Source organism: Hippoglossus hippoglossus, chromosome 1 (genome assembly GCF_009819705.1).
Source record: "Hippoglossus hippoglossus isolate fHipHip1 chromosome 1, fHipHip1.pri, whole genome shotgun sequence".
NCBI classification, from domain to species: domain Eukaryota; kingdom Metazoa; phylum Chordata; class Actinopteri; order Pleuronectiformes; family Pleuronectidae; genus Hippoglossus; species Hippoglossus hippoglossus.
In genome coordinates this window covers 26,989,171-27,014,728 of record NC_047151.1, presented here as the reverse complement: position 1 = coordinate 27,014,728, position 25,558 = coordinate 26,989,171, and the positions used below count along the sequence as shown (strand labels likewise).

Here is a 25,558-nt window from a genome sequence, read left to right as displayed (position 1 = left end):
AGTTTGAGAAAGAAAGTAAAAATATAAATGAACCATTCATTCATTTTCAGATTACCACCTGTAAAGTGATGCAGAAAGAAAATATATGAAGGAATTATCATCAGTATTATTTTGTATCTTTGTTTAGATGTTTCTATCGTCTAGAGCTCAAAATATTACAGAGGCTGAAACATGTTATTATAATAATAATTATTATTATTATCATCATGACTGAGTTCCTCTCCTCTCGATGCAGGAATTGTCATCAGTGTGTGGAGTCATCAGTTGAAATGCTATGGAATGCTGCTCATGGAAATGTGTTTCTTTTCTACAGAAAGTAAAAAGTAAACTGGTGTCGTTATGAATCTGATTCTCTGTGTTACAGTGGTACAGTGTGAGAATGGCTGGGATGTGAGTTACACTTCTACTGAGATCTGTGCCTTCAGAGGATCAACAGTGGACATTACCTGTACCTACACATACCCATCCACATTTAATAACCATGATACTACAGTTCAGGAAACTTTCTGGTTCATTCAAGAGAGTAATGGGATTCACGTTGATCTAAGGACTGATCCGGAGTATTCAGGTCGTGTGGAGTATCTCTGTGAAAACAACAAGTGCACTCTGAGAATCTCTAACCTGACAGAGAGCGACTCAGCTGTGTACAAGTTCATGTTCACAACAAACCAACCTACTGGGAGTTTAACTGGTTCAGCTGGAGTCACTCTGTCTGTCACAGGTAACATTTACATCTGAACATTCATTCATTTATTTCCTACATCTTGTTTGGTTCACTTGAGTGTGTCTGTGCACTTTTATATGCATGTGTGTGTTGTCAGTTTGGACTAAAATGAATTCCTTCTTCTCACACACAGATTTGCATGTGCAGGTGAGCAGATCAGTGAAGGGTGACTCTTATAACTATGCAGAGCTCAGGTGTCAGAGCAGTTGTCGTCTTCCTGATCATCTGAACTACGTCTGGTACAAGAATCAACAGAAGGAGATTGAAGGAGCATCTTATTCAGATTTTTTTCGTCGTGCAGACAGAGTTTCCTGTGCTGTTGAAGGACACGAGGATTTCCGCTCTCCGTCAATGTGTGAGTTTAATCTACAGTATTTCACTAACAGCACCATCTGCTGGAGTATTTGAGATAATGCATTGTACCATAACTTCATGTGTCTTTAAATACTTTTTTCTGCATGGGCACATTGAACTCTTGGGATACTACTGTCAGTACTGACAAACTAGTGTAGTACTAGTACTAGTATTCTGCTTGTGTAAATAAAGATGGAAGACATGACAGCTCCCCAGAAGTGAACCCAAAGCATTGTGATCGCCCCCTGGTGGCTGGCTGCAGTATAGAACATACATCCTGTCTCCTCCATGTTAGTGGATGGAACATGGACCAATCTAAAAAGTCAAATACATTTTTCTCAAAGATGGTTTCTGTCATTTTAGGTCGTTCTTATCACACTCTATTGTTCATGTTTCTCATAAGTTTGGTTTTAATTAGTTATTTGATGAAATGAAAAGTAGATTAAACTTCATGATTGACAGCTGACGCTGACTCAGGATTGGTCGAGCTCGTGTATGGGCGGGACCTTGATACTGTGGCTCCATCTCCAGATCACTACTGTGCAGACTGTGGTTCCAAATGTGAAAGATGGCAGCGTTGGTATCCAGGATATTTTGGCTTCATTTCTGGAGAGTGGGAGGAATTGGAGACGTGTCGTCCATCTTTGGTCGACTCTGCATAAAAGATACAGATCATTTCCTCCATATTGGCCAGTTTGCTCCATTATAAGAGCAACTTCTACAAGGTCCCTCATGTTCCTCACCTCCAACAGTGTGTTTCTCCCTCACTCTGAAGTCTAAAGGGCACTTCCCTGTGTTTTTTGTGAACTGAAAGTTTCCTCATCTTGGCATCGTCATCATCTTAAAATGAAAACCTGCCGACTGGTGATTCACCAGAGAAAAGTTAGTTTCATAAATGTATAAGTTTATCTTCTGATTCTCTGATGTGCTCTGTGTTACAGTGGTATGGAGTCAGAATGGCTGGAATGTGAGTTACACTTCTACTGAGATCTGTGCCTTCAGAGGATCAACAGTGGACATTAACTGTACCTACACATACCCATCCACATTTAATAACCGTGTTACTACAGTTCAGGAAACTTTCTGGTTCATTCAAGAGAGTAATGGGATTCACGTTGATCTAAGGACTGATCCGGAGTATTCAGGTCGTGTGGAGAATCTCTGTGAAAACAACAAGTGCACTCTGAGATTCTCTAACCTGACAGAGAGCGACTCAGCTGTGTACAAGTTCAGGTTCACAACAAACCAACCTAATGGGAGTTTAACTGGTTCAGCTGGAGTCACTCTGTCTGTCACAGGTAACATTTTCATTAGAGTCAGTTTGAAATGTTAGTGTGTATGTTGAAATAAAATAACATGTTTGTTCACAGACCCTCAGCTCCAGGTACATGTGAGGAGATCAACAGCCAATCCATATTCTACCTGGACAGAGCTGACCTGTCACAGCAGGTGTCAGCTCCCTGATCATCTTTCCTACGTTTGGTACAATAACAATGAACTTGTTGGACGAAAAAAATACTTTCACCTCCAACACGTTAATGCTGAAGACAGCTATCACTGTGCTATAGAAGGACAGGAGCGTTTCCCTTCTCCTACATTGTGTGAGTTTACGCCTCCTCATGAAGCTACAATAATATGGAAATAATTTAAATTTTAACTTTTAACAAATAATACAGACAGTGTTTTGATTGTATTCTCCTCCTGTGTGTGTTAATATAGACTATCCTTCAGACGCTCCAAAGCCTCCCTCTGTGTCAGTGAGTCCCTCTGGTGAGATCATGGAGGGCAGCTCGGTGACTCTGACCTGCAGCAGTGATGCTAACCCAGCAGCTAATTACACCTGGTACAAGGAGGACGAGGACTCACCAAAAGCATCAGGACAAATCTTCACCATCACTGATATCACAGCTGAACATGGTGGAAATTATCAGTGTGAGGCCCAGAACACACAAGGACGTAGTAAGGCCACCTTACATCTGACTGTTGGAGCAGGTGATTTTAGCACTCTGACTTTTAGAGCCTACACCCCCCCCCCCCTTTTCATTGCACCAGAACCTTAAACCATCAATACTCAGGATTTCCAGATGTGTCACAGCTGTATATCAAGCTCATCATATTGCACATGAACAATACTGACTGACCAACAGCATCACCTGGCAAACTGAGTCATCAGTCTAACCACACTGCTAATGTCTCCTGTCTGTTGTCTAGTGAAGTCAGTGATAATCATGAATATCATCAGGCTGACTCTGGTGGTCGTGCTGGTTCCAGTGCTTGTCTGGACTCTGTGGACGAGGTAAAACAATACAAATCCATCAGTTCACCCTCTGCTCTTTTACTGTCTTCTTCAAATGTCTTCAGACACTAGTTTCAGTGTTATGAAGTTCATTTTGTCAAATGTTGTGTTTGTTGTTGTTTTCGATCCAGGATGAAGAAAACTCTGAGCTTGAAATCAGAAGCGAATGAAGCTGTGGAGATGATAGAGGTGAGAGACAGTGAGGCCAAAAGAATGACTCCATATCACTGTTTTCATCTCACTATGTTAGAGAAAGAGATAAAACATTTCTTGGATCAGCTACTTTGTCTGAATCTGCCCCAAAATGTAAAAGGTTCTTTCCATTGACCGTATATTAAAATGGACGTAGACTCTGGGTCTAGAAAGTGAAGTGAATGATCCACTTAGAGTCAAATAGACCATAAAGCACCGCAGGCATTGGGGCATGGATACCGTGTGATTGACAGCTAGTACTGGGTGCAGGTCGCAGGTTTAGGTGGGCGGGCAGTGTCCTTGGGCCCTGAGTCAGGCTCCACCCCCTCTCCTCCAAATATGGTTACTTCTGGTTTCAAAAAACCAAGATGGCGCTGGACAACATGTCAAAAATGGAGGCTTCAAAATGGCAGCTCACAAACCAATGGGTGACGTCACAATGCGTTGACACTTCTTTCTTGGCCCATGTCCCATCCTTCCACCAAGTTTTGTGGAAATCAGTTTAGCAGTTTTTGTGTAATCCTGCTGATGAGCAAACAAACGAATGGACAGGGGGCGCAACAACGTTCAAACTATTTTGAATGAACTGTGATTATGTGCAGGTTTCATGAATAAAGTCCAGTGAGGCTTAATATTTTCTCATCTCTCCCCCATCAGTCACACAACTGTCCTGAGTATGAGAACGTCGCTGCTGCAGCACAGACAGAAGACACAGAGGAGCAGGAAGACCTGGTGTGAAGCCTCAGGTCAGAGCCACTGTGACAAACATAACCAAGATGGACGACTTCAGAGTACATCCGTACAAGAGAGTTTTACAGAAACCATAGTGTGTAGTTATTAAATACAGGAAATCTGTCCAAGCAAAAAATATCTGAGTGCAAGCGCAGAGTTTGAGCACAAGCAGAGCAAATCTAAGAACCAGCAGGAGCTGTGTGAGTGCAAGCGCAGGGTGTTGAGTAAAAACACCACGAAATCTGAACGTGCAAGTCCAGCTCTCAAACTAAAAGACCACGCTTTTTAATAAAGAGGAAAACACCCACACATTTCCTTTCTACTCATGGTTTCCTGTTTTCTTTTCTCCTCAGGTGCACTGTGATTGGTTGATGAAAGTATGTGAGAGGAAACAGGAAGTATCTATCTTTACATCCCCGGTTGCAGCAGCAGTTTGTACAGCATGACCTTTAGAGCAAGAGTATTGTTGTGTTGTTTCTTTTCTTTTTCTTTTCTGATGGGTCCAGTCGGCCAGTTTTCGCAGCTTTATTTCTGTGAGCTTTAGTTCTGATGTTGGTTTAGGTTGAAGGAAGATTCTCAGGTCCTACGACCCTTTGTGGGTTGGTGTGTTGGGTTTTCCTTCTTTTGTCCATTTTGCCGGCCTGTTGTTGAAGTTGTTGTCTTTTCTGCAATAAATAGATTTTGTTTTTGCTGTTACCCTCTGAACTATGTTGAACGTCTTGGTGATGAGCCTTTGAGGCTGTGGTAACACCACGTGACTCATCTCGTGTCTTATACATGATATTATTGTGGTTATTACATGGATAATGAATGTATCGTAATTTTATGATTCTTTCTTAAATAAATGTTTTTGGTCTTTTGTTTTCACTCCTTATCTATTTGTTTGTCTGTTTTTCAGCAGAATTACACCAGAAAACTAAAAAACGATTTTTCCTCAAACTCATCAAATTTGGGCAGGAATCCTGATAAAGGGGCGGAGCCAGGAGCCTGTTTGTATCACTGTCTTTATAATTGTGAGACTGATGAAAACAGTCAGGATTATTTAGTGGACTGGTTTCTATGAGTGATTGAACTCTGGTGCAGCTCGATTGAATTGAGGGAGATTGAATTGATGGAGGCTGGCATGTGCACACATAGACACCAAAGGGGGCTTGAGCCACTGCCCTTTTTCTTCCTCGAGAGAAAGTGTCCTTTTTAAATAAATTAATATTATATTCCTGTTTGCGCACAGCTTCCCTGTCGAAAAAAAATATTGAAATATAATAAAAAATCTAAATATCAGGTGGGGAGATTAGACTAGTCTCTATAAACCAGCACCTCGGACACGGAGACACGAGACTCCTCCTCCCATACTGTTCTAAAGTTACAGCTTCCCAATTAAAGTTAATTGTGCGGTGTTTTCAGAGGAAGGTGATAATTGAAAGCACTTGTCTGCAACAACAGCAGGTTTCTTTCACACTGTCAGACTCAGATTGATGAGGAGTTTTCATTTGGAGGAATAATAAACCTTAATATCTCAAATAGATGAATTGCGGATGCAGAAGAAGACACTTTGATATTTTAACTTTTATTGTTAAATAGAAGAAAAGAATTTCTCCAGAGGGACGTGAACGACTTCCCCTGTTGCTGTGATTGGTTGATTGGTGGCAGCTGTAATTGAAGCAGCGGAGATGGAGACGAAGTTCGAGTTCTGCGTTTATAATATAAATATAAATCTTATACTTTGGGTTTCGCCCTCAGTGAACTTACTTTGGCCCCAAAGGTCAAAACACAACTTTAAACTATTCATTACTCACTGAATCAAATCCTTGCTCAAATTTTAAAGAGTTTGATCAAATGGAAGAAGAGTTTGAAATCATGAGAGAAAATTTAAACAAAGGACATTCATACGATTTCATTTTCAAATGTATCATGGTATGAAGTGTCCTGTGACAAAGAGGAACAAGATGGAGCAGCTTTGCTTCCTTGAATCACATCAGAAGGTCTTATCTTACCAGACATCTCATGAAATGTGGTGCATGGACCTGGGTCGTTTACTACGAAGCAAGTTCAACATGTATATAAGAGGAACGAGAGGAAAACGCTGATACCTCAATTCAGTTCCAGTAGTGACAGGATATGAATGAAACTCAACAAGGCGAAACACAATCAATACAGTTACATAAAGTTGACTGAATACGTCTCATAATTTGACACACTGACGTCAGACACATGCACAACTGAGAACCAATCAATGAAGTGCGTGTAGACTCAGTCCACGCAGGTGATGACAGTACAAACGTATGTCATACAATTCTAAATCCTCAGTGTCCTCTGTGTGTTTGAAACTGTAAAACTTTGTTTCTGACAAACTTTGCAAAAGGTCAAGGTGACTGTGACCTCCCTAAACCATTTTTAGCCTCATGAACAGATTGAGAGAATAATTTCAAATTTGGCATAAATGTTCACTTACACTCATGAATGACCTGATTGGTCAAAGCTCAAGGCCACAGTGGCCACACCAACATGTTTTGGGCCTTTTGAACATGATATCTCAAATCTGCCTTTAAGGAATTTCTTGAAACTTTGACTTAAAGATGAACAGATTGGATTTTGTCACGATGGTCTCATATGAGGCAAGAAATAAATGTATGAATATTGAAACTGCAATGGTTGGAGGCGGCGCACAACCGAAGGGCAGTAATTCTAGTTAGGGAGTAAAATGTAGAGTGAATGTTTCATGGTGGTGACACCGGGTTCATCTGTTAAGAAGATGAGCTGGTGACCAGCAGGGAAAAACAGAAAGCTCCAAGATCACTGCTGCCATCACAGTTTGATTCAGCAGAGTAGGATCAGGCCCACAACAAAGAGAAACTCTCAGTACCCAACAAAGTTAAAGAGTAAGACACAGATTCCAGCCTGATCCCAGCTAGCATTTTACTGTACGACCAGATTTCAGCTGCGGCACACACACGACCAGCAGAGCCGCACGATGACGTCCACTACGCCAGCGTCTGCTTCACCCAGAACCGGGCAGATGCCATCTACTCCAACATAGGTCGAGTTCAACCCCAGAGAGAAACTGAGGAAGACGAGGAGGAGGCTGAATACAGCGCTGTTCGATTTGACAGTGCAACAAGGTGAGCAGCTCCACACGTGAACATTTTCATCACTACACTTACTGAGGTTAAAAACTGTGGGTGTGAGTGGTTTATTCTGCCCTTCACAGAACAAGACGTGAAGAAGAGGGGGACGATTCATCTGCAGTGTACAGCACAGTCACCAAACACTGAAGAAACACAACATGAATCTGTTGTTTATATTTTACAGCATCACGGAGCCAGAAGAAATAAAACATATAGACATGTGCAGTGTTTGTAAAGGTTTGTTTTCTTTCTTGATGGGTTGGTTAACCCAGATTACAAATTCTCTCACTTCTCACTTTGGAAGCCACGAAAGGTAAAAGTAAGAAAGTTGTTCTTCTTCTCCCATAATTGAAAATATTTCCCAGGCTCAACCAGGTGTAGAGTTAGCCTCAGGTTAGGCTAACGCTAACCGTAATGTATGTTACTGTCAAAATGTTACAAATAACAATAAGATTAACTTCTAAATATTATAAATTGTAATTAGTTGTAACTAATATTAGAACAGCTAAAAGATTTTATATAAATCAATGGGAGTGACCAATAATCATTTTCTGGAGGGGGGTTTCAACAACAATATTTTGGATAATGTAAGTACACTATCCAAAATAGTGACTGTACTTTTTGGACGATTAAAGTACAGTCAGTACATTTTGAAGATTTAACAGGAGATTGTTGCAGAAGTGACACCCGCTCATCCAGGAACACAAAAAAGCTTCATGTTATATATTCACGTTTCCATGGTGACATGTCAAACTTTGATGTTTCACCATGAAACAGGAATTTGTTTTAACTCAAATTTACAACGTCTAATCTTCAGAAACTTCACGTTTGATACTGAATATAAAGATGGACAACATGACAGCTACCCCCAAAGTGAAGCCAAATGATAGCTTTAGTTGAGGAAGATTCAGGTTTGGTATGAACAGCCACTAAAGTCGTTTCTCACACTCTGTAAAATGAGGAAATTCACAGTTTGTACAAAACACAAGTTACTTCTTTGTTTTAGGTTTAATCTTTCACAATCGGGCTCAGCAAGCATGTAAGTGTAAAGAGGAAGGAAGTGGGATGTGTTAACAGTTTAAATTTATCTTTATCTTACAGAATCTGTCTTTATTCTCAGACTCTTCTGTGTTGGAGGTAGACGTGTCTGTGATGTGACTGAGTTTCATCTTGTGCACATTATTTATCTGTGGACGTTTTTATTGTTTGAAGTCACAGACGAGAGTAGCAGCTACTATGAGTGTAACTGCAGCAGCGAGTGGATTTGTTGTCCTTCTTCTCACTGTGACAGGTACTGTACGTCTACATTCATGTTTCACTCTATTTTACACTCGGACTTCTGATTCACCTGAAGTGAGTTTGAGAAAGAAAGTAAAAATATAAATGAACCATTCATTCATTTTCAGATCATCACCTGTAAAGTGATGCAGAAAGAAAATATATGAAGGAATTATCATCAGTATTATTTTGTATCTTTGTTTAGATGTTTCTATCGTCTAGAGCTCAAAATATTACAGAGGCTGAAACATGTTATTATAATAATAATTATTATTATTATCATCATGACTGAGTTCCTCTCCTCTCGATGCAGGAATTGTCATCAGTGTGTGGAGTCATCAGTTGAAATGCTATGGAATGCTGCTCATGGAAATGTGTTTCTTTTCTACAGAAAGTAAAAAGTAAACTAAGTGTTCTCTGGTGTCGTTATGAATCTGATTCTCTGTGTTACAGTGGTACAGTGTGAGAATGGCTGGGATGTGAGTTACACTTCTACTGAGATCTGTGCCGTCAGAGGATCAACAGTGGACATTACCTGTACCTACACATACCCATCCACATTTAATAACCATGATACTACAGTTCAGGAAACTTTCTGGTTCATCCAAGAGAGTAATGGGATTCACGTTGATCTAAGGACTGATCCGGAGTATTCAGGTCGTGTGGAGTATCTCTGTGGAAACAACAAGTGCACTCTGAGAATCTCTAACCTGACAGAGAGCGACTCAGCTGTGTACAAGTTCAGGTTCACAACAAACCAACCTACTGGGAGTTTAACTGGTTCAGCTGGAGTCACTCTGTCTGTCACAGGTAACATTTACATCTGAACATTCATTCATTTATTTCCTACATCTTGTTTGGTTCACTTGAGTGTGTCTGTGCACTTTTATATGCATGTGTGTGTTGTCAGTTTGGACTAAAATGAATTCCTTATTCTCACACACAGATTTGCATGTGCAGGTGAGGAGATCAGAGAAGTATGACTCTAATAACTACATGCATGCAGAGCTCAGGTGTCAGAGCAGTTGTCGTCTTCCTGATCATCTGAACTACGTCTGGTACAAGAATCAACAGAAGAAGATTGAAGTAGCATCTTATTCAGATTATTTTCGTCGTGCAGACAGAGTTTCCTGTGCTGTTAAAGGACACGAGGATTTCCGCTCTCTGTCAATGTGTGAGTTTAATCTACAGTATTTCACCAACATAGCACCATCTGCTGGAGTATTTGAGATAATGCATTGTACCATAACTTCATGTGTGTTTAAATACTTTTTTCTGCATGGGCACATTGAACTCTTGGGATACTACTGTCAGTACTGACAAACTAGTGTAGTACTAGTACTAGTACTCTGCTTGTGTAAATAAAGATGGAAGACATTACTGCTCCCCAGAAGTGAAGACAAAGTATTGTGATCGCCCCCTGGTGGCTGGCTGCAGTATAGAACATACGTCCTGCCTCCTCCATGTTAGTGGATGGAACATGGACCAATCTAAAAAGTTAAATACATTTTTCTCAAAGATGGTTTCTGTCATTTTAGGTCGTTCTTATCACACTCTATTGTTCATGTTTCTCATAAGTTTGGTTTTAATTAGTTACTTGATGAAATGAAAAGTAGATTAAACTTCATGATTGACAGCTGAAGCTGACTCAGGATTGATCGAGCTCATGTATGGGCGGGACCTTGATACTGTGGCTCCATCTCCAGATCACTACTGTGCAGACTGTGGTTCCAAATGTGAAAGATGGCAGCGTTGGTATCCAGGATATTTTGGCTTCATTTCTGGAGAGTGGGAGGAAGTGGAGACGTGTCGTCCATCTTTGGTCGACTCTGCATAAAAGACACAGATCATTTCCTCCATATTGGCCAGTTTGCTCCATTATAAGAGCAACTTCTACAAGGTCCCTCATGTTCCTCACCTCCAACAGTGTGTTTCTCCCTCACACTGAAGTCTAAAGGGCACTTCCCTGTGTTTTTTGTGAACTGAAAGTTTCCTCATCTTGGCATCGTCATCATCTTAAAATGAAAACCTGCCGACTGGTGATTCACCAGAGAAAATACATGGAGTCAGTTTTATAAATGTAGAAGTTTATCTTCTGATTCTCTGATGTTCTCTGTGTTACAGTGGTGTGGAGTCAGAATGGCTGGGATGTGAGTTACACTTCTACTGAGATCTGTGCCTTCAGAGGATCAACAGTGGACATTACCTGTACCTACACATACCCATCTTGGTTGAATTACCTTGATACTACAGTTCAGGAAACTTTCTGGTTCATTCAAGAGAGTAATGGGATTCACGTTGATCTAAGGACTGATCCGGAGTATTCAGGTCGTGTGGAGTATCTCTGTGGAAACAACAAGTGCACTCTGAGAATCTCTAACCTGACAGAGAGCGACTCAGCTGTGTACAAGTTCAGGTTCACAACAAACCAACCTACTGGGAGTTTAACTGGTTCAGCTGGAGTCACTCTGTCTGTCACAGGTAACATTTACATTAGAGTCAGTTTGAAATGTTAGTGTGTATGTTGAAATAAAATAACATGTTTGTTCACAGACCCTCAGCTCCAGGTACATGTGAGGAGATCAACAGCCAATCCATATTCTATCTGGACAGAGCTGACCTGTCACAGCAGGTGTCAGCTCCCTGATCATCTTTCCTACGTTTGGTACAATAACAATGAACTTGTTGGACGGAAAAAATACTTTCACCTCCAACACTTTAATGCTGAAGACAGCTATCACTGTGCTATAGAAGGACATGAGCGTTTCCCTTCTCCTACATTGTGTGAGTTTAAGCCTCCTCATGAAGCTACAATAATGTGGAAATAATTTAAATTAAACTTTTCACAAATAATACAGACAGTGTTTTGATTGTATTCTCATCCTGTGTGTGTTAATATAGACTATCCTTCAGATGCTCCAAAGGTTCCCACTGTGTCAGTGAGTCCCTCTGGTGAGATCATGGAGGGCAGCTCGGTGACTCTGACCTGCAGCAGTGATGCTAACCCAGCAGCTAATTACACCTGGTACAAGGAGGACGAGGACTCACCAAAAGCATCAGGACAAATCTTCACCATCACTAATATCACAGCTGAACATGGTGGAAATTATCAGTGTGAGGCCCAGAACACACAAGGACGTAGTAAGGCCACCTTACATCTGACTGTTGGAGCAGGTGATTTTAGCTCTCTGTCTTTTACAGCCTACACCCCCCCCCCCCTCCTTTTCATTGCACCAGAACCTTAAACCATCAATACTCAGGATTTCCAGATGTGTCACAGCTGTATATCAAGCCCATCATATTGCACATGGACAATACTGACTGACCAACAGCATCACCTGGCAAACTGAGTCATCAGTCTAACCATACTGCTCATGTCTCCAGTCTGTTGTCTAGGGAAGTCAGTGATAATCATGAATATCCTCAGGCTGACTCTGGTGGTCGTGCTGGTTCCAGTGCTTGTCTGGACTCTGTGGACGAGGTAAAACAATACAAATCCATCAGTTCACCCTCTGCTCTTTTACTGTCTTCTTCAAATGTCTTCAAACACTAGTTTCAGTGTTATGAAGTTCATTTTGTGAAATATTGTGTTTGTTGTTGTTTTGGATCCAGGATGAAGAAAACTCTGAGCTTGAAGTCAGAAGCGAATGAAGCTGTGGAGATGATAGAGGTGAGAGACAGTGAGGCCAAAAGAATGACTCCATATCACTGTTTTCATCTCACTATGTTAGAGAAAGAGATAAAACATTTCTTGGATCAGCTACTTTGTCTGAATCTGCCCCAAAATGTAAAAGGTTCTTTCCATTGACCGTATATTAAAATGGACGTAGACTCTGGGTCTAGAAAGTGAAGTGAATGATCCACTTAGAGTCAAATAGACCATAAAGCACCGCAGGCATTGGGGCATGGATACCGTGTGATTGACAGCTAGTACTGTGTGCAGGTCGCAGGTTTAGGTGGGCGGGCAGTGTCCTTGGGCCCTGAGTCAGGCTCCACCCCCTCTCCTCCAAATATGGTTACTTCTGGTTTCAAAAATCCAAGATGGCGCTGGACAACATGTCAAAAATGGAGGCTTCAAAATGGCAGCTCACAAACCAATGGGTGACGTCACGGTGCGTTGACACTTCTTTCTTGGCCCATGTCCCATCCTTCCACCAAGTTTTGTTGAAATCAGTTTAGCAGTTTTTGTGTAATCCTGCTGATGAACAAACAAACGAATGGACAGGGGGCGCAACAACGTTCAAACTATTTTGAATGAATTGTGATTATAGGCAGGTTTCATGAATAAAGTCCAGTGAGGCTTAATATTTTCTCATCTCTCGCCCATCAGTCACACAACTGTCCTGAGTATGAGAACGTCGCTGCTGCAGCACAGACAGAAGACACAGAGGAGCAGGAAGACCTGGTGTGAAGCCTCAGGTCAGAGCCACTGTGACAAACATAACCAAGATGGACGACTTCAGAGTACATCCGTACAAGAGAGTTTTACAGAAACCATAGTGTGTAGTTATTAAATACAGGAAATCTGTCCAAGCAACAAAATATCTGAGTGCAAGCGCAGAGTTTGAGCACAAGCAGAGCAAATCTAAGCACCAGCAGGAGCTGTGTGAGTGCAAGCGCAGGGTGTAGAGTAAAAACACCACGAAATCTGAACGTGCAAGTCCAGCTCTCAAACTAAAAGACCATGCTTTTTAATAAAGAGGAAAACACCCACACATTTCCTTTCTACTCATGGTTTCCTGTTTTCTTTTCTTGTCAGGTGCACTGTGATTGGTTGATGAAAGTATGTGAGAGCAAACAGGAAGTATCTATCTTTCCATCCCCGGTTGCAGCAGCAGCAGTTTGTACAGCATGACCTTTAGAGCAAGAGTATTGTTGTGTTGTTTCTTTTCTTTTTCTTTTCTGATGGGTCCAGTCGTCCAGTTTTCGCAGCTTTTTTTCTGTGAGCTTTAGTTCTGATGTTGGTTTAGGTTGAAGGAAGATTCTCAGGTCCTACGACCCTTTGTGGGTTGGTGTGTTGGGTTTTCCTTCTTTTGTCCATTTTGCCGGCCTGTTGTTGAAGTTGTTGTCTTTTCTGCAATAAATAGATTTTTTTTTGCTGTTACCATCTGAACTATGTTGGACGTCTTGGTGATGAGCCTTTGAGGCTGTGGTAACACCACGTGACTCATCTCGTGTCTTATACATGATATTAATGTGGTTATTACATGGATAATGAATTATTATGTATCGTGATTTTATGATTCTTTCTTAAATAAATGTTTTTGGTCTTTTGTTTTCACTCCTTATCTATTTGTTTGTTTGTTTTTCAGCAGAATTACAACAGAAAACTAAAATCATATTTTTCCTCAAACTCATCAAATTTGGGCAGGAATCCTGATAAAGGGGCGGAGCCAGGAGCCTGTTTGTATCACTGTCTTTATAATTGTGAGACTGATGAAAACAGTCAGGATTATTTAGAGGACTGGTTTCTATGAGTGATTGAACTCTGCTGCAGCTCGATTGAATTGATGGAGGCTGGCATGTGCACACATAGACACCAAAGGGGGCTTGAGCCACTGCCCTTTTTCTTCCTCGAGAGAAAGTGTCCTTTTTTAAAAACATGAATATTATATTCCTGTTTCACACTGTCAGACTCAGATTGATGAGGAGTTTTCATTTGGAGGAATAATAAACCTTAATATCTCAAATAGATGAATTGAGAATTCAGTTCCAGTAGCGACAGGATATGAATGAAACTCAACAAGGTGAAACACAATCAATACAGTTACATAAAGTTGACTGAATACGTCTCATAATTTGACACACTGACGTTAGACACATGCACAACTGAGAACCAATCAATGAAGTGTGTGTAGACTCAGTCCACGCAGGTGATGACAGTACAAACGTATGTCATACAATTCTAAGTCCTCAGTGTCCTCTGTGTGTTTGAAACTGTAAAACTTTGTTTCTGACAAACTTTGCAAACAGTTTCAAAGACTCCGAACTGAATAAATCACTTGATGAACTGTGAGCGAGTCTGAATTATTCTGAGTTGCACCTATTGCACTTGCATGCAGATGAGTTAAAATAATCGTGCTCATGCAACATGCATGAACAGAACTTTTTTTTTTAAATACATTTTCCTGGAAGGGCCAGAAGTGATGAGCCTATAATACAAGCGTTCATAATTTAAAGACTCTAATATAATGTTAATAATAATTTATACCGCCCATTGAAAGTCTATTAAATATACAGAGACACTGTTCTAATCATATGATTCATTCTACTTCCACTAAACTGCAGACATCCGACAGTGGGAGTATTTTATTTATTTATTTGAGGCGTAACTTTTGTAATTAAAGATTAAACGTGTTTTTTTCAGGCTTTTTACTTCTTTGAAATCTGCAGAAAGACGTTTATGTTTTTAAAAAACCTTTGAAATCCACCGTCACATAATTTCCTCATTCTGTTTATTTGTAGCTGCGGCTTTTTTTCGCAGGATGATGGTGATTATAATTGAAAGTGCTTCTCTCTGATAACAGCAGGCTTCTTGCATTTCATCTCATCATGTCGATTTTTTTTTTGGGGGGGGGGGGGGGGGGGGGGAGCTGATGGGAAACCATATGCAGATTTTATTCTGGAGACCATTTTTTTTCATTTCTACTTCACCAAACAAAGTCGGGTGAAGCAGCCAAGTGGACCAGAACTTCACTTCTCACCCTGACACAGAAGTTGATCTGCAGGTCCGAGGCTCCAGATGCTCGGTGACATAGGACTTTAATTTCACCAGGAAAATCCATTCAGTGTGATACTGCTGTTCAGGGACTCATTAAAAAAACAAACATTTAACACCAAATAACAAGGTGGTGACGGGTTAAAGGGATCGATTTCTAAGGTACTAAGGTGCCAAATCACCTAGATCCCCCCCTTGTGGCTGCACACAGTATAGGTCATTCTGAATTATGGTTTCTGGCACTTTAGGTACAGTTCTTATCACACTGGTGCAGATTGAAGTGTTTGACAGCCGTGATTGACTCACACTTGGTTGATCATGTGTTTTTGTAGGAGTTTGATACCTGCTGCCCAATCACCACTGCACAGACTCTAGACAGCAGAGTTAATATCTGGGATATTTTCTTTTCTTTTCTGGATCGTGGAAGAATCTGGTGACGCATCCTCCATTCTCATGTACACTCTCTGATCCCATCATAACAATCCACCGGGGGATTTTTCTATAGCACACACAGCCTCGCCCCATATGCTCAACTACATCACATCAATTTCTCTATTTCTAAATGTTGTTCATTTGCCAATTGACGTCTGTCCTGATTGTAAATCTCTGCACTTTCCAGGTGCTGATATAAAGCCTCAGGCAAACCAACCAGAGACCAATCCAGACGTGTGTGACAGAAACTAAAACCAGGACCGAAAAGCCAGGAGCAGATCATCTGAATGTTGCTCTGCTTGTTTCCACACGCTTGTGTTTAATCTTGTTGTTTAGTTGTGTTGTCAACACGACACCAAACACGACGCCTTCCTCTGCGGCTGTCAGGTCCAGCTCATCCATGCAGAGTACGAGGGCGAGCGTCCTCCGCTCCGCCGGGTGCTCACGGTGAAACGCAGTGTCAAACAAACAGTAATAAAAAGCCAAGGGTTACGCTGGTCGATCATACGATGCTGGTGGTGATAGTGTTGTCATAGAAACAACCCGTGTGCAGCGCTGCTCTCCGGAGCTTTTCTGCCAAACGAAATCGTGATACGGGAACATGCTCTGATTCAAAAGACATGTCTGTCTCATAACTGTCTGCAGAGCATCGCCCCCTTTGTGCCGCTGCTGCAGATGTAATTAAACGTGGATGGTGCAATAAAGAAAACAGGCTCAGCTTCTGTTGAATGGCAGGAACCTTCATATTTAATCCAATTTAAATGTTACCACAAACTGTGGAAGCTAAAATATCCTTTTGTGATGATGTTGAACACATCTTCAGCCTGACGATGACCAGGTCTGTGGAGCAACTGGCACTAAACTGAAGGGACATTTCGGACATCATGACCGTGGACAGTTTCTTTCTCACCTCTCCTGCTCACGTCATCCTTACAGTCCTTTTAAAAACCACGATCATCTAACGTCTGCTCCCACGAAGCCGCTCAGAGATCATGATCAGTGTCGGGTGAATTTCTTAAAGGCTCATTCATGCTCAACGTTAGATACGTGAAAGAAACATGGACAGACGCCACATGTCCTCATTGCTCTGTGTATTCATTCCAATGGCAAACTCTGGGGTCTCCGATGTGTCGGGAAAATGTGTTAGTACATTATTACGTTACGTTATATAATTGGAAATGAGGCGTTAAGACATATAGGACACAGGGGAAGGCTCCTGCTGCAGGGGGCTAACGTCACTATTTACTTTTTGTCTGCAATATAAATATAATTTCTATCACCCATCAGTCCCTGTGTGTATCACTTCTGTGTGTGTGTGTGTGTCTGTGTGGGCGGTGTTGTTGAGGGGTGGTTAATGTTGTGTTAACGGCAACAATAAGATTTATGTTGTATTTAATATAAAGTCATAAAAGTGATGGCTTATCTCGGTAAATAAAAGCAGAAGGAAAGACACGGCTCAGTGAAATAACGGCTGGGGAATCACGACTGGGTCATATATCGCGTGTGTGTGTGTGTGTGTGTGTGTGTGTGTGTGTGTGTGTGTGTGTGTGTGTGTGTGTGTGTGTGTGTGTGTGTGACTAATTTAAAAAAACTAAGTACTCGAAAGTATGTGTTTTTAATAAACAACACGTTGGTAAAACACACACATGTGCCCAGGTACAGACGTGTGGGTGGGGGGGTGGGCGCTGCCGTCTGTGATCAGGCCGGTTGCTGGATGTTCTGCTGCGTGCACCGTCGTGTGCGGCCTGCAGGGATCGGCCTCAGGGATTCACAGCTCGTGCTCCGGTGGCCGATGATCAGCAGGAAGACGATGAGGAGGAACGACGGCGGCTCCTTAACGAATACCAGCTTCTCTTCTCCCCTTCCACTGTTTGCACACGCACACGACATGTTGTGCAACAAAGAAATAATGAGACCAAACAGAAGTGGTCACGTCGCTGCTGCACAAACTTTTCTTTGGATGAAATAACTTTGTTATAAAGGATTCAAATACACGTTCTTAGTGGATAAAGAACACATTCAAAAACTGAATGGTTTGTTTCTATGTGTTTGAGCATGAGACAACAAAAAGCCCGTAAACATACAGAGTGTTTTTGTTTTATATATTATAACTTAAAGATCTAGTTAATGCTGTTTATCTGGAGCTAAGGAAATGTAGGTAAAGCAGCAATATCAACAATAACAATTTGTAACGCTAATAAACCCTGTGAAGAATAATATTCATTGGAATTGTATTTATCTTTGTAAATAAAGCACTTTGTAAACTTTGTTTTGCTGCTCAGGGTCGTCCGCCAATCACAGAGCCCATTAGCTATCACGTGACAATGAATCAGCCTCTTAGGGTAACGGACAGTATTACAGAGCTTCTGATATCCGGGCTCAGACTCCATCTTTCGTCCGTACATTGCATCAGAAGGTCAGATCAGTGGTTAGATTCCGGTATTCCCGAAGTGTCCTTGGGCAAAACCCTGAACCCTGTATGTCCCCTGACATTGTATGAATGGTGCCTGGTAGAACAAGAGCTGCTTTGAGCGGTTGATTAAACTGGAGACAATTAAATAAGGACATGACTCTTGTTATATATTTGAATTTGGAGTTGTTGTCATTGTATTAATTGTTTCTTCATGTGAACCGAACAGAGAACACTGTGACCTGCGGCTTGGGGGTGGGGGGGGGGGGCAAAGTATTGACTTGTTTCTCTCTCTCTCTCTCTCTCTCCGTCCTGTTCTCTCTCTCCAGGTGTTAACAAGCTGATTGGCTTCCACCTGAGCCGACCAGTCACGCCTGGTTCCCTCCGACCGAGCCGGCCTATCGGTGTCCGGGGACCTGAGTGAAGCTCTGTCTCTGTCCGTCTCTCTACTTGTAGCCTGCATGAGCGGCTTCTGCACAAAGAACTCGTCAGGAATAGTAAAGAGGGAAGTTTGACCTTCTCTCACCTGCTTTATATTAAGAAACATCCAGTTGTTTGGGTTCGTTTCATGTCTCTATTGTTTGGGTCTTTTGTCTTTTTGCATTTCTCGTGTTTGTTTTTCTGAGGTGGTTGGTCGTCAGGCCTCGTTCTGCTTTATTTGATTTGATTTCGTTATCAGTTTTTTCTGTATCGCTGCTCCAAAGTAAAAACGTAGAAGTTTGCTGTTCCCTTTCTTAGTTGAAAAACTCTGGGGTCAAGCAAAATGGGAACGTTTGGAAACGACGACGCTTTTCAACATTGTTGTTTCTCTATCGTATTTTCTAAATGCTCAGGTGATAGGAGATGAGTTCTGATACGGAGCTAAAGTGCTCGTGTGGACTGATGTCATTTTAAAACTAGAATGTTACATGGTACAAAGCATAAGGCCACAAGTCCCCAGGTTAAACTACATTTAAATCTACTAGACCCGGTTTATAATTTGAATCTTATAAACATCAAGATCCATTGATTCTCTGAGAAATCAAAGAGTATTTTGAAAACAATGTGAAAGACAGATTCCTGGATGGGCCCCTGATCAGCATTCCACAGATTTAATTGTTTATTTCCTGATTGATAACTGCATCGTTCCACCGAGTTTCATGAGTAGTTTTTGTGTAATCCAGACAAACAGTAATAATAAGGGGGGTTAGGGTTAGATGTAAATATGACCTCCTTTAGTGGCGGTAATGAAAGATGTCGATAGAGTCGAGACAAACCTTTTGAAATGATGTTCAGGTCTCTGGCTGAGTCGGTCACTTTGGCTCGGGTTACGATGCCTGTTGGGCTCAGGTAGTTTTAAAAATAAGAAATGAGGCCAGAGCTGCACTTTAGTGTGGATGGAGCCATTGTCTCCATTTCCCCATAATGTCACGGCATTAAAAATTCAAGATGTTGATAAATCAAACACAGCATGTATACTTTCAGACGTATTACTTATTAATATACTTTTAATACTGTACTTTGTCCACTAACAAAACTCCAGGATGAGGCGAGACGGCGGTCGCTGAGAACATCTGTCAGAATAATTCATGTACTCACCTCCATCAGCAGCAAAGCACTGAAGAACTGCACTCGTCTGTCGTTCAGACCGGAAGATATAATCCTCAGAGACACACAAACTTTGTCACATTCATGTAGTTGTATTTAAAACGTCGCCGACTCGGTGTGACGACTCGGTGTGACGACTCGGTGCGAGAGCGGCAGAGCAGTGGTCACTCGTCCCTGATCTGAAGTGCAGAGGCTGCGTCGCTGTGAGAAACAAGAAGAAGAAGAAAACCTGCTCGCTCGTCCAATCTGTGCTGAAGTGAATCAAGGTTAACCAACGAGAAGCTGTCAGGAGTTTAAGAATCGTGTTGAGGGCAAGAGATAAAACTCAAGGATGATGATGTGGTCTTTTAAATGGAAAGTTAACGTGTTTGCTGTCCCATAAAGTTACAGACATCACTGATAAACATTAGTTAAAAGCCTGGAGACTTTAGCTTGTGTGAAGCTGTTCATGTACTTCACATGATAATCTGTCACTCTGCACCATAGACTGATGGAAATGGATGCTACTTACTACTGCTTGGGGATCAGCTGCTGCCCCAAGTGACGGAGTTTGAGTATCTCGGGGTCTCGTCCACGAGTGAGGTCAGCAAGAGATGGACGGGCGGATCATGCTGCCTCAGCAAACCTCCAAACTAATGCCCCTAAAGTGGTGGAATAAACAAATCCCAGAGTGTGGGAGCGTGGAACAGCGAGTCCCATCTGTTCGGATCACGTCAGTGTGAAGAGTCTGTGCCCAGGTCAGCTCCCAGGCGGCCGCCCGGAGCTCCCAGGGTCCGCAGCTTGGACAGCAGCCATGACTCACTGGTACAGAGCGATCTGAGGAGCCGGAGCTGAACCCGACAGCCGGACGCCGCTTTAACCCGATCTATGTATACTGAGGTCATTTGTTTAAATCACAGGCTCAGACTCAGATCACTAACAGTCATTTTTATTTCCACAGGGGCTGGTAAATTATATCAAATCAACCCCACTGATGGAGATGTCCTTGTTTTGTCACAGAGGAACATGAGGGTTTGAGCTCTTTTACCCAAACTGACACCAAACTGAACACCCAGCGCTGCCTGCGAGGCCCAGCTCGGGGCAGGAAGCCTGTTTCCAGCTCTGTGCACTGATCAACAGGCGAGTGAGTCGGTTCAGGACGAGGATTCTTCTCTGAGGGACGGTGGAAGCAAAGAGTCGGAGGGAGATTAGAGGAAAAGTCTCAGGGAGAAGATCGACGTTATAAAAAACGATGTTGGCACCGGTTGCTTTCTGCTCCTTTTTGCTGAATCAGTAGAATAACGGAGCAAATGTAGTTATTTTTAACAAACTAAAATAAATAATCGTATCAACTTTCACAGAAACAGATGTCGGTATAAACCAAATCTGTCATATCAGCGATCAGCAACATCCTTCATCAGCTCTATCGGTTTGAGGGTAACTTTCTTTAAACAGCGACTGAACGAGACACTTGTTTGAGTTTGAACTTGTTTTATTTGACTGGATTTTGTGTAAAGTTGACGACAGACCTGTTTACAAAGTTATTTTTGAGTTTTCAAATATGCAAGAGCAATAACCTCTTTCCACCAAAACGGTGAATGGGGATAAAACAACTGACGTGTGTTTGTACCACAGAAATATCCAATGTATCATCATCATTTATTATTTAAAACCTCAGGAGACACGTTGAGCTAGATCCCTCATTTCCGACGGTGCCGCGGTCCACGGTAACAACACAGGAGATTTAAGGCAGCAACAGATAAAATCAATAGTATTGTGTCTGAATTGCCTCAACGGTATAAATGACGTCAACTTGAACAGCTCTTCTATAAGAGTGAAGGAGCTGGTGGGGGGGGTGGGGGTGGGGATGGGGACAAGATGTAAAAGGTCAGAATGAGTTATTTATTCAGCAAAAAGTTTGGAGTAAGTTTACAAACGAAAAGGATGTTGCTCAAATCAAAGAAATAAATAAAACCTGGAACCTTTCAAAGAGACAAAATTCCTTCGAGTGTCTTAAAGCGTCCGTCCAGGTCGTCCAGGTCGTCCAGGTCGTCCAGGTCAGGTTTCAGAGTTGATCTTTTAGATTTTACTCTCAGTCACATTGTAAATTTGCTGCCTCAGATCCTCGTGCACGGCTTCGCAGGCTCCTACCTCCAGACTGAAGGTGATCCGTTCCCCTCAGCTCTGGAACTCACTGCCCGAGGATCTGAGACCTGCAGAATCAGCAACGTCCTTTAAATCACTTCTCGAAAACTCATCTTTTTAAAAAGAGCCTTTTAATTCATTTTACCACAAAGTTTTATTGCCGACACGTCTCATCTGTGTTATTATGATTTATTGTTTTTTGGGGATTGTCGAGGGGCTTTCTTCTTTCCTTTCATTCCTCTTTGTTTCTTATCGACTGTTTGTGTTTTCACTGTTGATTTATTCCATTTTAGTTTCTGGATTATTTGCCTTGGTCCTGAAATCTCCTAATTATTCAAGGATTAGGAATAAACAGGCACTAGTAAATATAATTTATTATTATTATTGTTGTTGTTGTTATTATTATTATTATTTGATGTAAATTGACCGATCGACTTCAATCTGTGCTTCCTAGTTTAATTGCATCTTTTTTCACTGGCTTCATTTCATTCTACCAACACTTACATTTGGTTTGTTGACTGGAGGATTTTGGGTTCGACGCCACCTCAGACAAACCGGCTCTGATGTTGTTGCTGAATGTTGCAGACGAACCGAGCATAATGGAGCAGGGACTTAAAAAGACTTAATGTCATTAGACTTGGGCTGGTCTCTAATATACTGTAATCCAAGCCTCACCCGTGGTTCTAATTACTAAAATAAAGACTAGCGTGGGAGAGATAATGAGATAGATAGGACGGTAATGCCTGTGGAAGCTCGGTGCCGCGTGCAGAGCTTAGTGGAGGGAAGAGACAATAGAGACGAGCGGGTAGAGGACAGTCGGAGGAAGAGGAGAGAGGAGGAAGAAACGACTGGATGGTACAGTTTGTAGTGACAGCGGAGGAAGGAGAGGAATATGGAGACATCAGGAAGAGGGGAAATGGAAATGACAGGTAGAAAGAGAAGGGCATGAGAAGAGAGTGCGGTAAAGGAGGTTTGAGGAAAAGTAAAGGTAGCAGGTCAGAGAAAGAGAGATGGAAGCCAGAGGAAGGTAAAGTAAGAGTGTGCAGTCATCCATCATTCCTGCTGTGGACTTCTCAGGGGACAACATCTTATTATAGAGCCGTGTGTAATACTGTACGTGCATCATGTGTAACACACACTTCATTACATGCTCCCTGCACCGCGAGCGTCGACACACTGTGTGTTACTGTCTCACCTGCAGACCACACACCATGACAAAACCCTTCTGTTGTGTGAAAGGGATTCAAATGTTTTTATTTTTATTTTTTCCTTGAGCAGGAAACAAATATTTGATTCTCATAGTGTTTATACCTGGTTCCTTTTAAGTATTAAGAGCAAAGCGAAGAAAACTAATTTGATTTGTATAATAACAGTAAGAGTTAATGTTATGTTATGAGAGTAGAGTTGTTATTCTAAAGTCGTAATACTACGACACTATTGTAAATATGAAATCACAGTGGCTTTAAACCAGAATATCGACTGTAAACACTAAACACATCTAAACAAGACGATGGTGAGATGAGCCAAAAGAACAAATATTTCCAAATTTGTGAACCTTTACTAACAAGATGCTCCACGATCCTCATTTCAACGCAGGCAACAGACTGATCTCGTGAAATCCCCCCCTCTTAAATGACAAATAGCCTAAAATTACCATTTTTAAACTCATGGAATTACGACTTTATTCCCGTAACACTCCGACCTTATTCCCAAAATTGTAATTCTCACTCATTAATTGGCCGTAATGTTCCGTCTCGGTTTCTGCCTTCGTCTCACTACGCCCCAAATTTAGAGAAAGTGCACTGAAGACATCTCAGCCTCGTTAACTGGAGGATGAGAGGGATGCGTCCTGCATGGCTGATGGAATAAGACTCTGTCGCAGCTGGACGCAGATGGAGCCGGAGCCCGTAGAGTTTCAAAAGCCCCCCGAGCGATTGGGCTCATGTCTATTGACGCGAGCATCGTGAAAAGGCCAATTGGGCTCTGTGAGTAGAGAACGTCACCACGCAGAAGCTAACGCAGACGACACAATCCGCCTAACGTGACTCTAATTACACTTTAAGCTGATAGGGAAGAAAAGGACGCGCAGAAAACGGCTCGGATCTCCCTCATCTCTCTCTCACGAGGTGGAAATTATTCAAAGTAATTACAATCCGTATCATGGGGGGGGATTCCTCAAGGTGAGCTTATACGCAGGAGTCGTCTTATAGCAAATTACAGCTCGCACACAATAATGGAATAAGGATATTTCATTTTAAATGCATGTAGAGAATTGCTGTGTGGATCCCAGCCATAGGTTAAATCTGTAATTCCATACAATCAACAGTAGCGTTGATTTAAATGGATTTTTTTCCGTGGCTGTAAATTGTCTGATTCTCTCATTGCTCGTTACCTCTGGACATTCATAACTTTGATTAAAAAATAAAACTCTGCTTAGTCATGTGTGTATTTCTCCTGGTTAATAAAGGATTATTACATCCTGTGTTCAGGGATCAGATCTAAGTATCTAGGTTTAGAAGAAGTTCGAATAAAGTTCCCTCGTTAAGAACTTTAACGACGAATTGAATACATCAACACTGCAAAAGTAAAACCAGTAATTAGGATTGAAATAAGTTTTTTGTGGGGGGGGAGAATATTCACTATGATCACGAATGTCACACTCAAACTTCACATGTGGACGTTTTTCCTCCGAGAAGCTGCAACATGAGTGTGTTTAATTAGGACCGTGGAGGCTTCTCATCAGAGCTGGAATCAAACGGTTTTCTCCGAGACCTGGAGGAGGGCGGGGGCAGATGTGAAGAGTGTGAAATATGTATGTGCACAAAAAGTAGCTCATATATTCTGTCCAGGCTCCCAGGGACGGACTGGGACTAAAGGACGACCCTGGACCAGCGCCGGCCCTGGATCTCTCGCTCTCAGCGTCGTCATCGACCTTCCTGCTGCCGCCGCTGCTCGTGCTGGCGTGAAACACGTCATTTATCTTCATACATGTTGCAGCATCGGCTTAAAGTCATTTCATTTTTGAACTCCAGGGTGTTCAGCTTCCTGTTCCTGTCTATTTTGCCCAGTCAGCGTCGCTATGAGTTGCTTGTAAACTTCCGGCACCACGGTTCTGTTTTGTCTGGTGCTCGTGGTTATGACAGTTTTTCTTTAATCAGACGTGGACGTAGTTTAATACACTGTTTTACAAATGCTGTATATATTATATATTAGTTGTAAAAGCAGTTATGATATTTTTGATAAACTTTACTTAAATAATAAAGTGAAAATGAAAAAATAGGGGATTTACAAACAGTAAATTATTAACAAAAGAGTAAAACAGACGATACAGATTTTTACAAGTGTCTTATTGAGGTGACGCCTCAATAGCTTCAGGATTGACCTGGGTTGAGATTTGTTGACTTCAAAGGTCTTTGCTCCTGATTGACACCACTCCCCCCCCCCCCCCCCCCCCCCCCAGGTATTTAGTTCCCTCCCTTAGTTTCCCACCTGTCTGCAGATTTTAATGCTGCAGAGATTTTGAGAAGAACAGATAAAAAACGCACTTTACGCCCCTGCAGATATAAATTTAATAAATTCCTGACTT

At 41.8% G+C, this 25,558-nt stretch overlaps 2 protein-coding genes across 3 annotated transcripts in view; both read left to right on the top strand.

Annotated features, from left to right (window-relative positions):
• Positions 1-370: 370 nt before the first annotated feature.
• LOC117757340 (B-cell receptor CD22-like) lies at positions 371-4,636 on the top strand. The gene is made up of 7 exons (XM_034578428.1): positions 371-721; positions 858-1,079; positions 2,020-2,103; positions 2,810-3,070; positions 3,290-3,374; positions 3,506-3,563; positions 4,224-4,636. The coding sequence occupies exons 1-7, from the start codon at positions 655-657 to the stop codon at positions 4,302-4,304; spliced, it is 858 nt and encodes a 285-aa protein (XP_034434319.1). The 5' UTR covers positions 371-654; the 3' UTR covers positions 4,305-4,636.
• Positions 4,637-8,644: 4,008 nt separating this feature from the next.
• LOC117757534 (B-cell receptor CD22-like) overlaps positions 8,645-25,558 on the top strand; it is a 51,529-nt gene continuing 34,615 nt past the window's right edge. The window contains exons 1-7 of one of the 2 annotated variants that reach the window (XM_034578802.1): positions 8,645-8,714; positions 10,826-10,909; positions 11,615-11,875; positions 12,098-12,182; positions 12,314-12,371; positions 13,032-13,120; positions 13,461-13,982. In XM_034578802.1, coding sequence (XP_034434693.1) covers positions 8,660-8,714; positions 10,826-10,909; positions 11,615-11,875; positions 12,098-12,182; positions 12,314-12,371; positions 13,032-13,112 — 624 coding nt within the window. In that variant the 5' untranslated portion in view covers positions 8,645-8,659 and the 3' untranslated portion in view covers positions 13,113-13,120; positions 13,461-13,982. Of the gene's footprint in view, positions 8,715-10,825; positions 10,910-11,614; positions 11,876-12,097; positions 12,183-12,313; positions 12,372-13,031; positions 13,121-13,460; positions 13,983-25,558 lie in introns of those variants that run through there. The other variant, XM_034578886.1, reaches the window with a different exon arrangement.

What these genes read in the sequence shown, in the direction of transcription:
- LOC117757340 (XM_034578428.1), top strand. Translation starts at nt 655, where the DNA reads ATGTTCACAACAAACCAACCTACTGGGAGTTTAACTGGTTCAGCTGGA. An exon ending in AGTCACTCTGTCTGTCACAG is followed by an intron (nt 722 to 857) that starts GTAACATTTACA and finishes TCTCACACACAG; the next exon opens with ATTTGCATGTGCAGGTGAGC. An exon ending in AAGCTGTGGAGATGATAGAG is followed by an intron (nt 3,564 to 4,223) that starts GTGAGAGACAGT and finishes CTCCCCCATCAG; the next exon opens with TCACACAACTGTCCTGAGTA.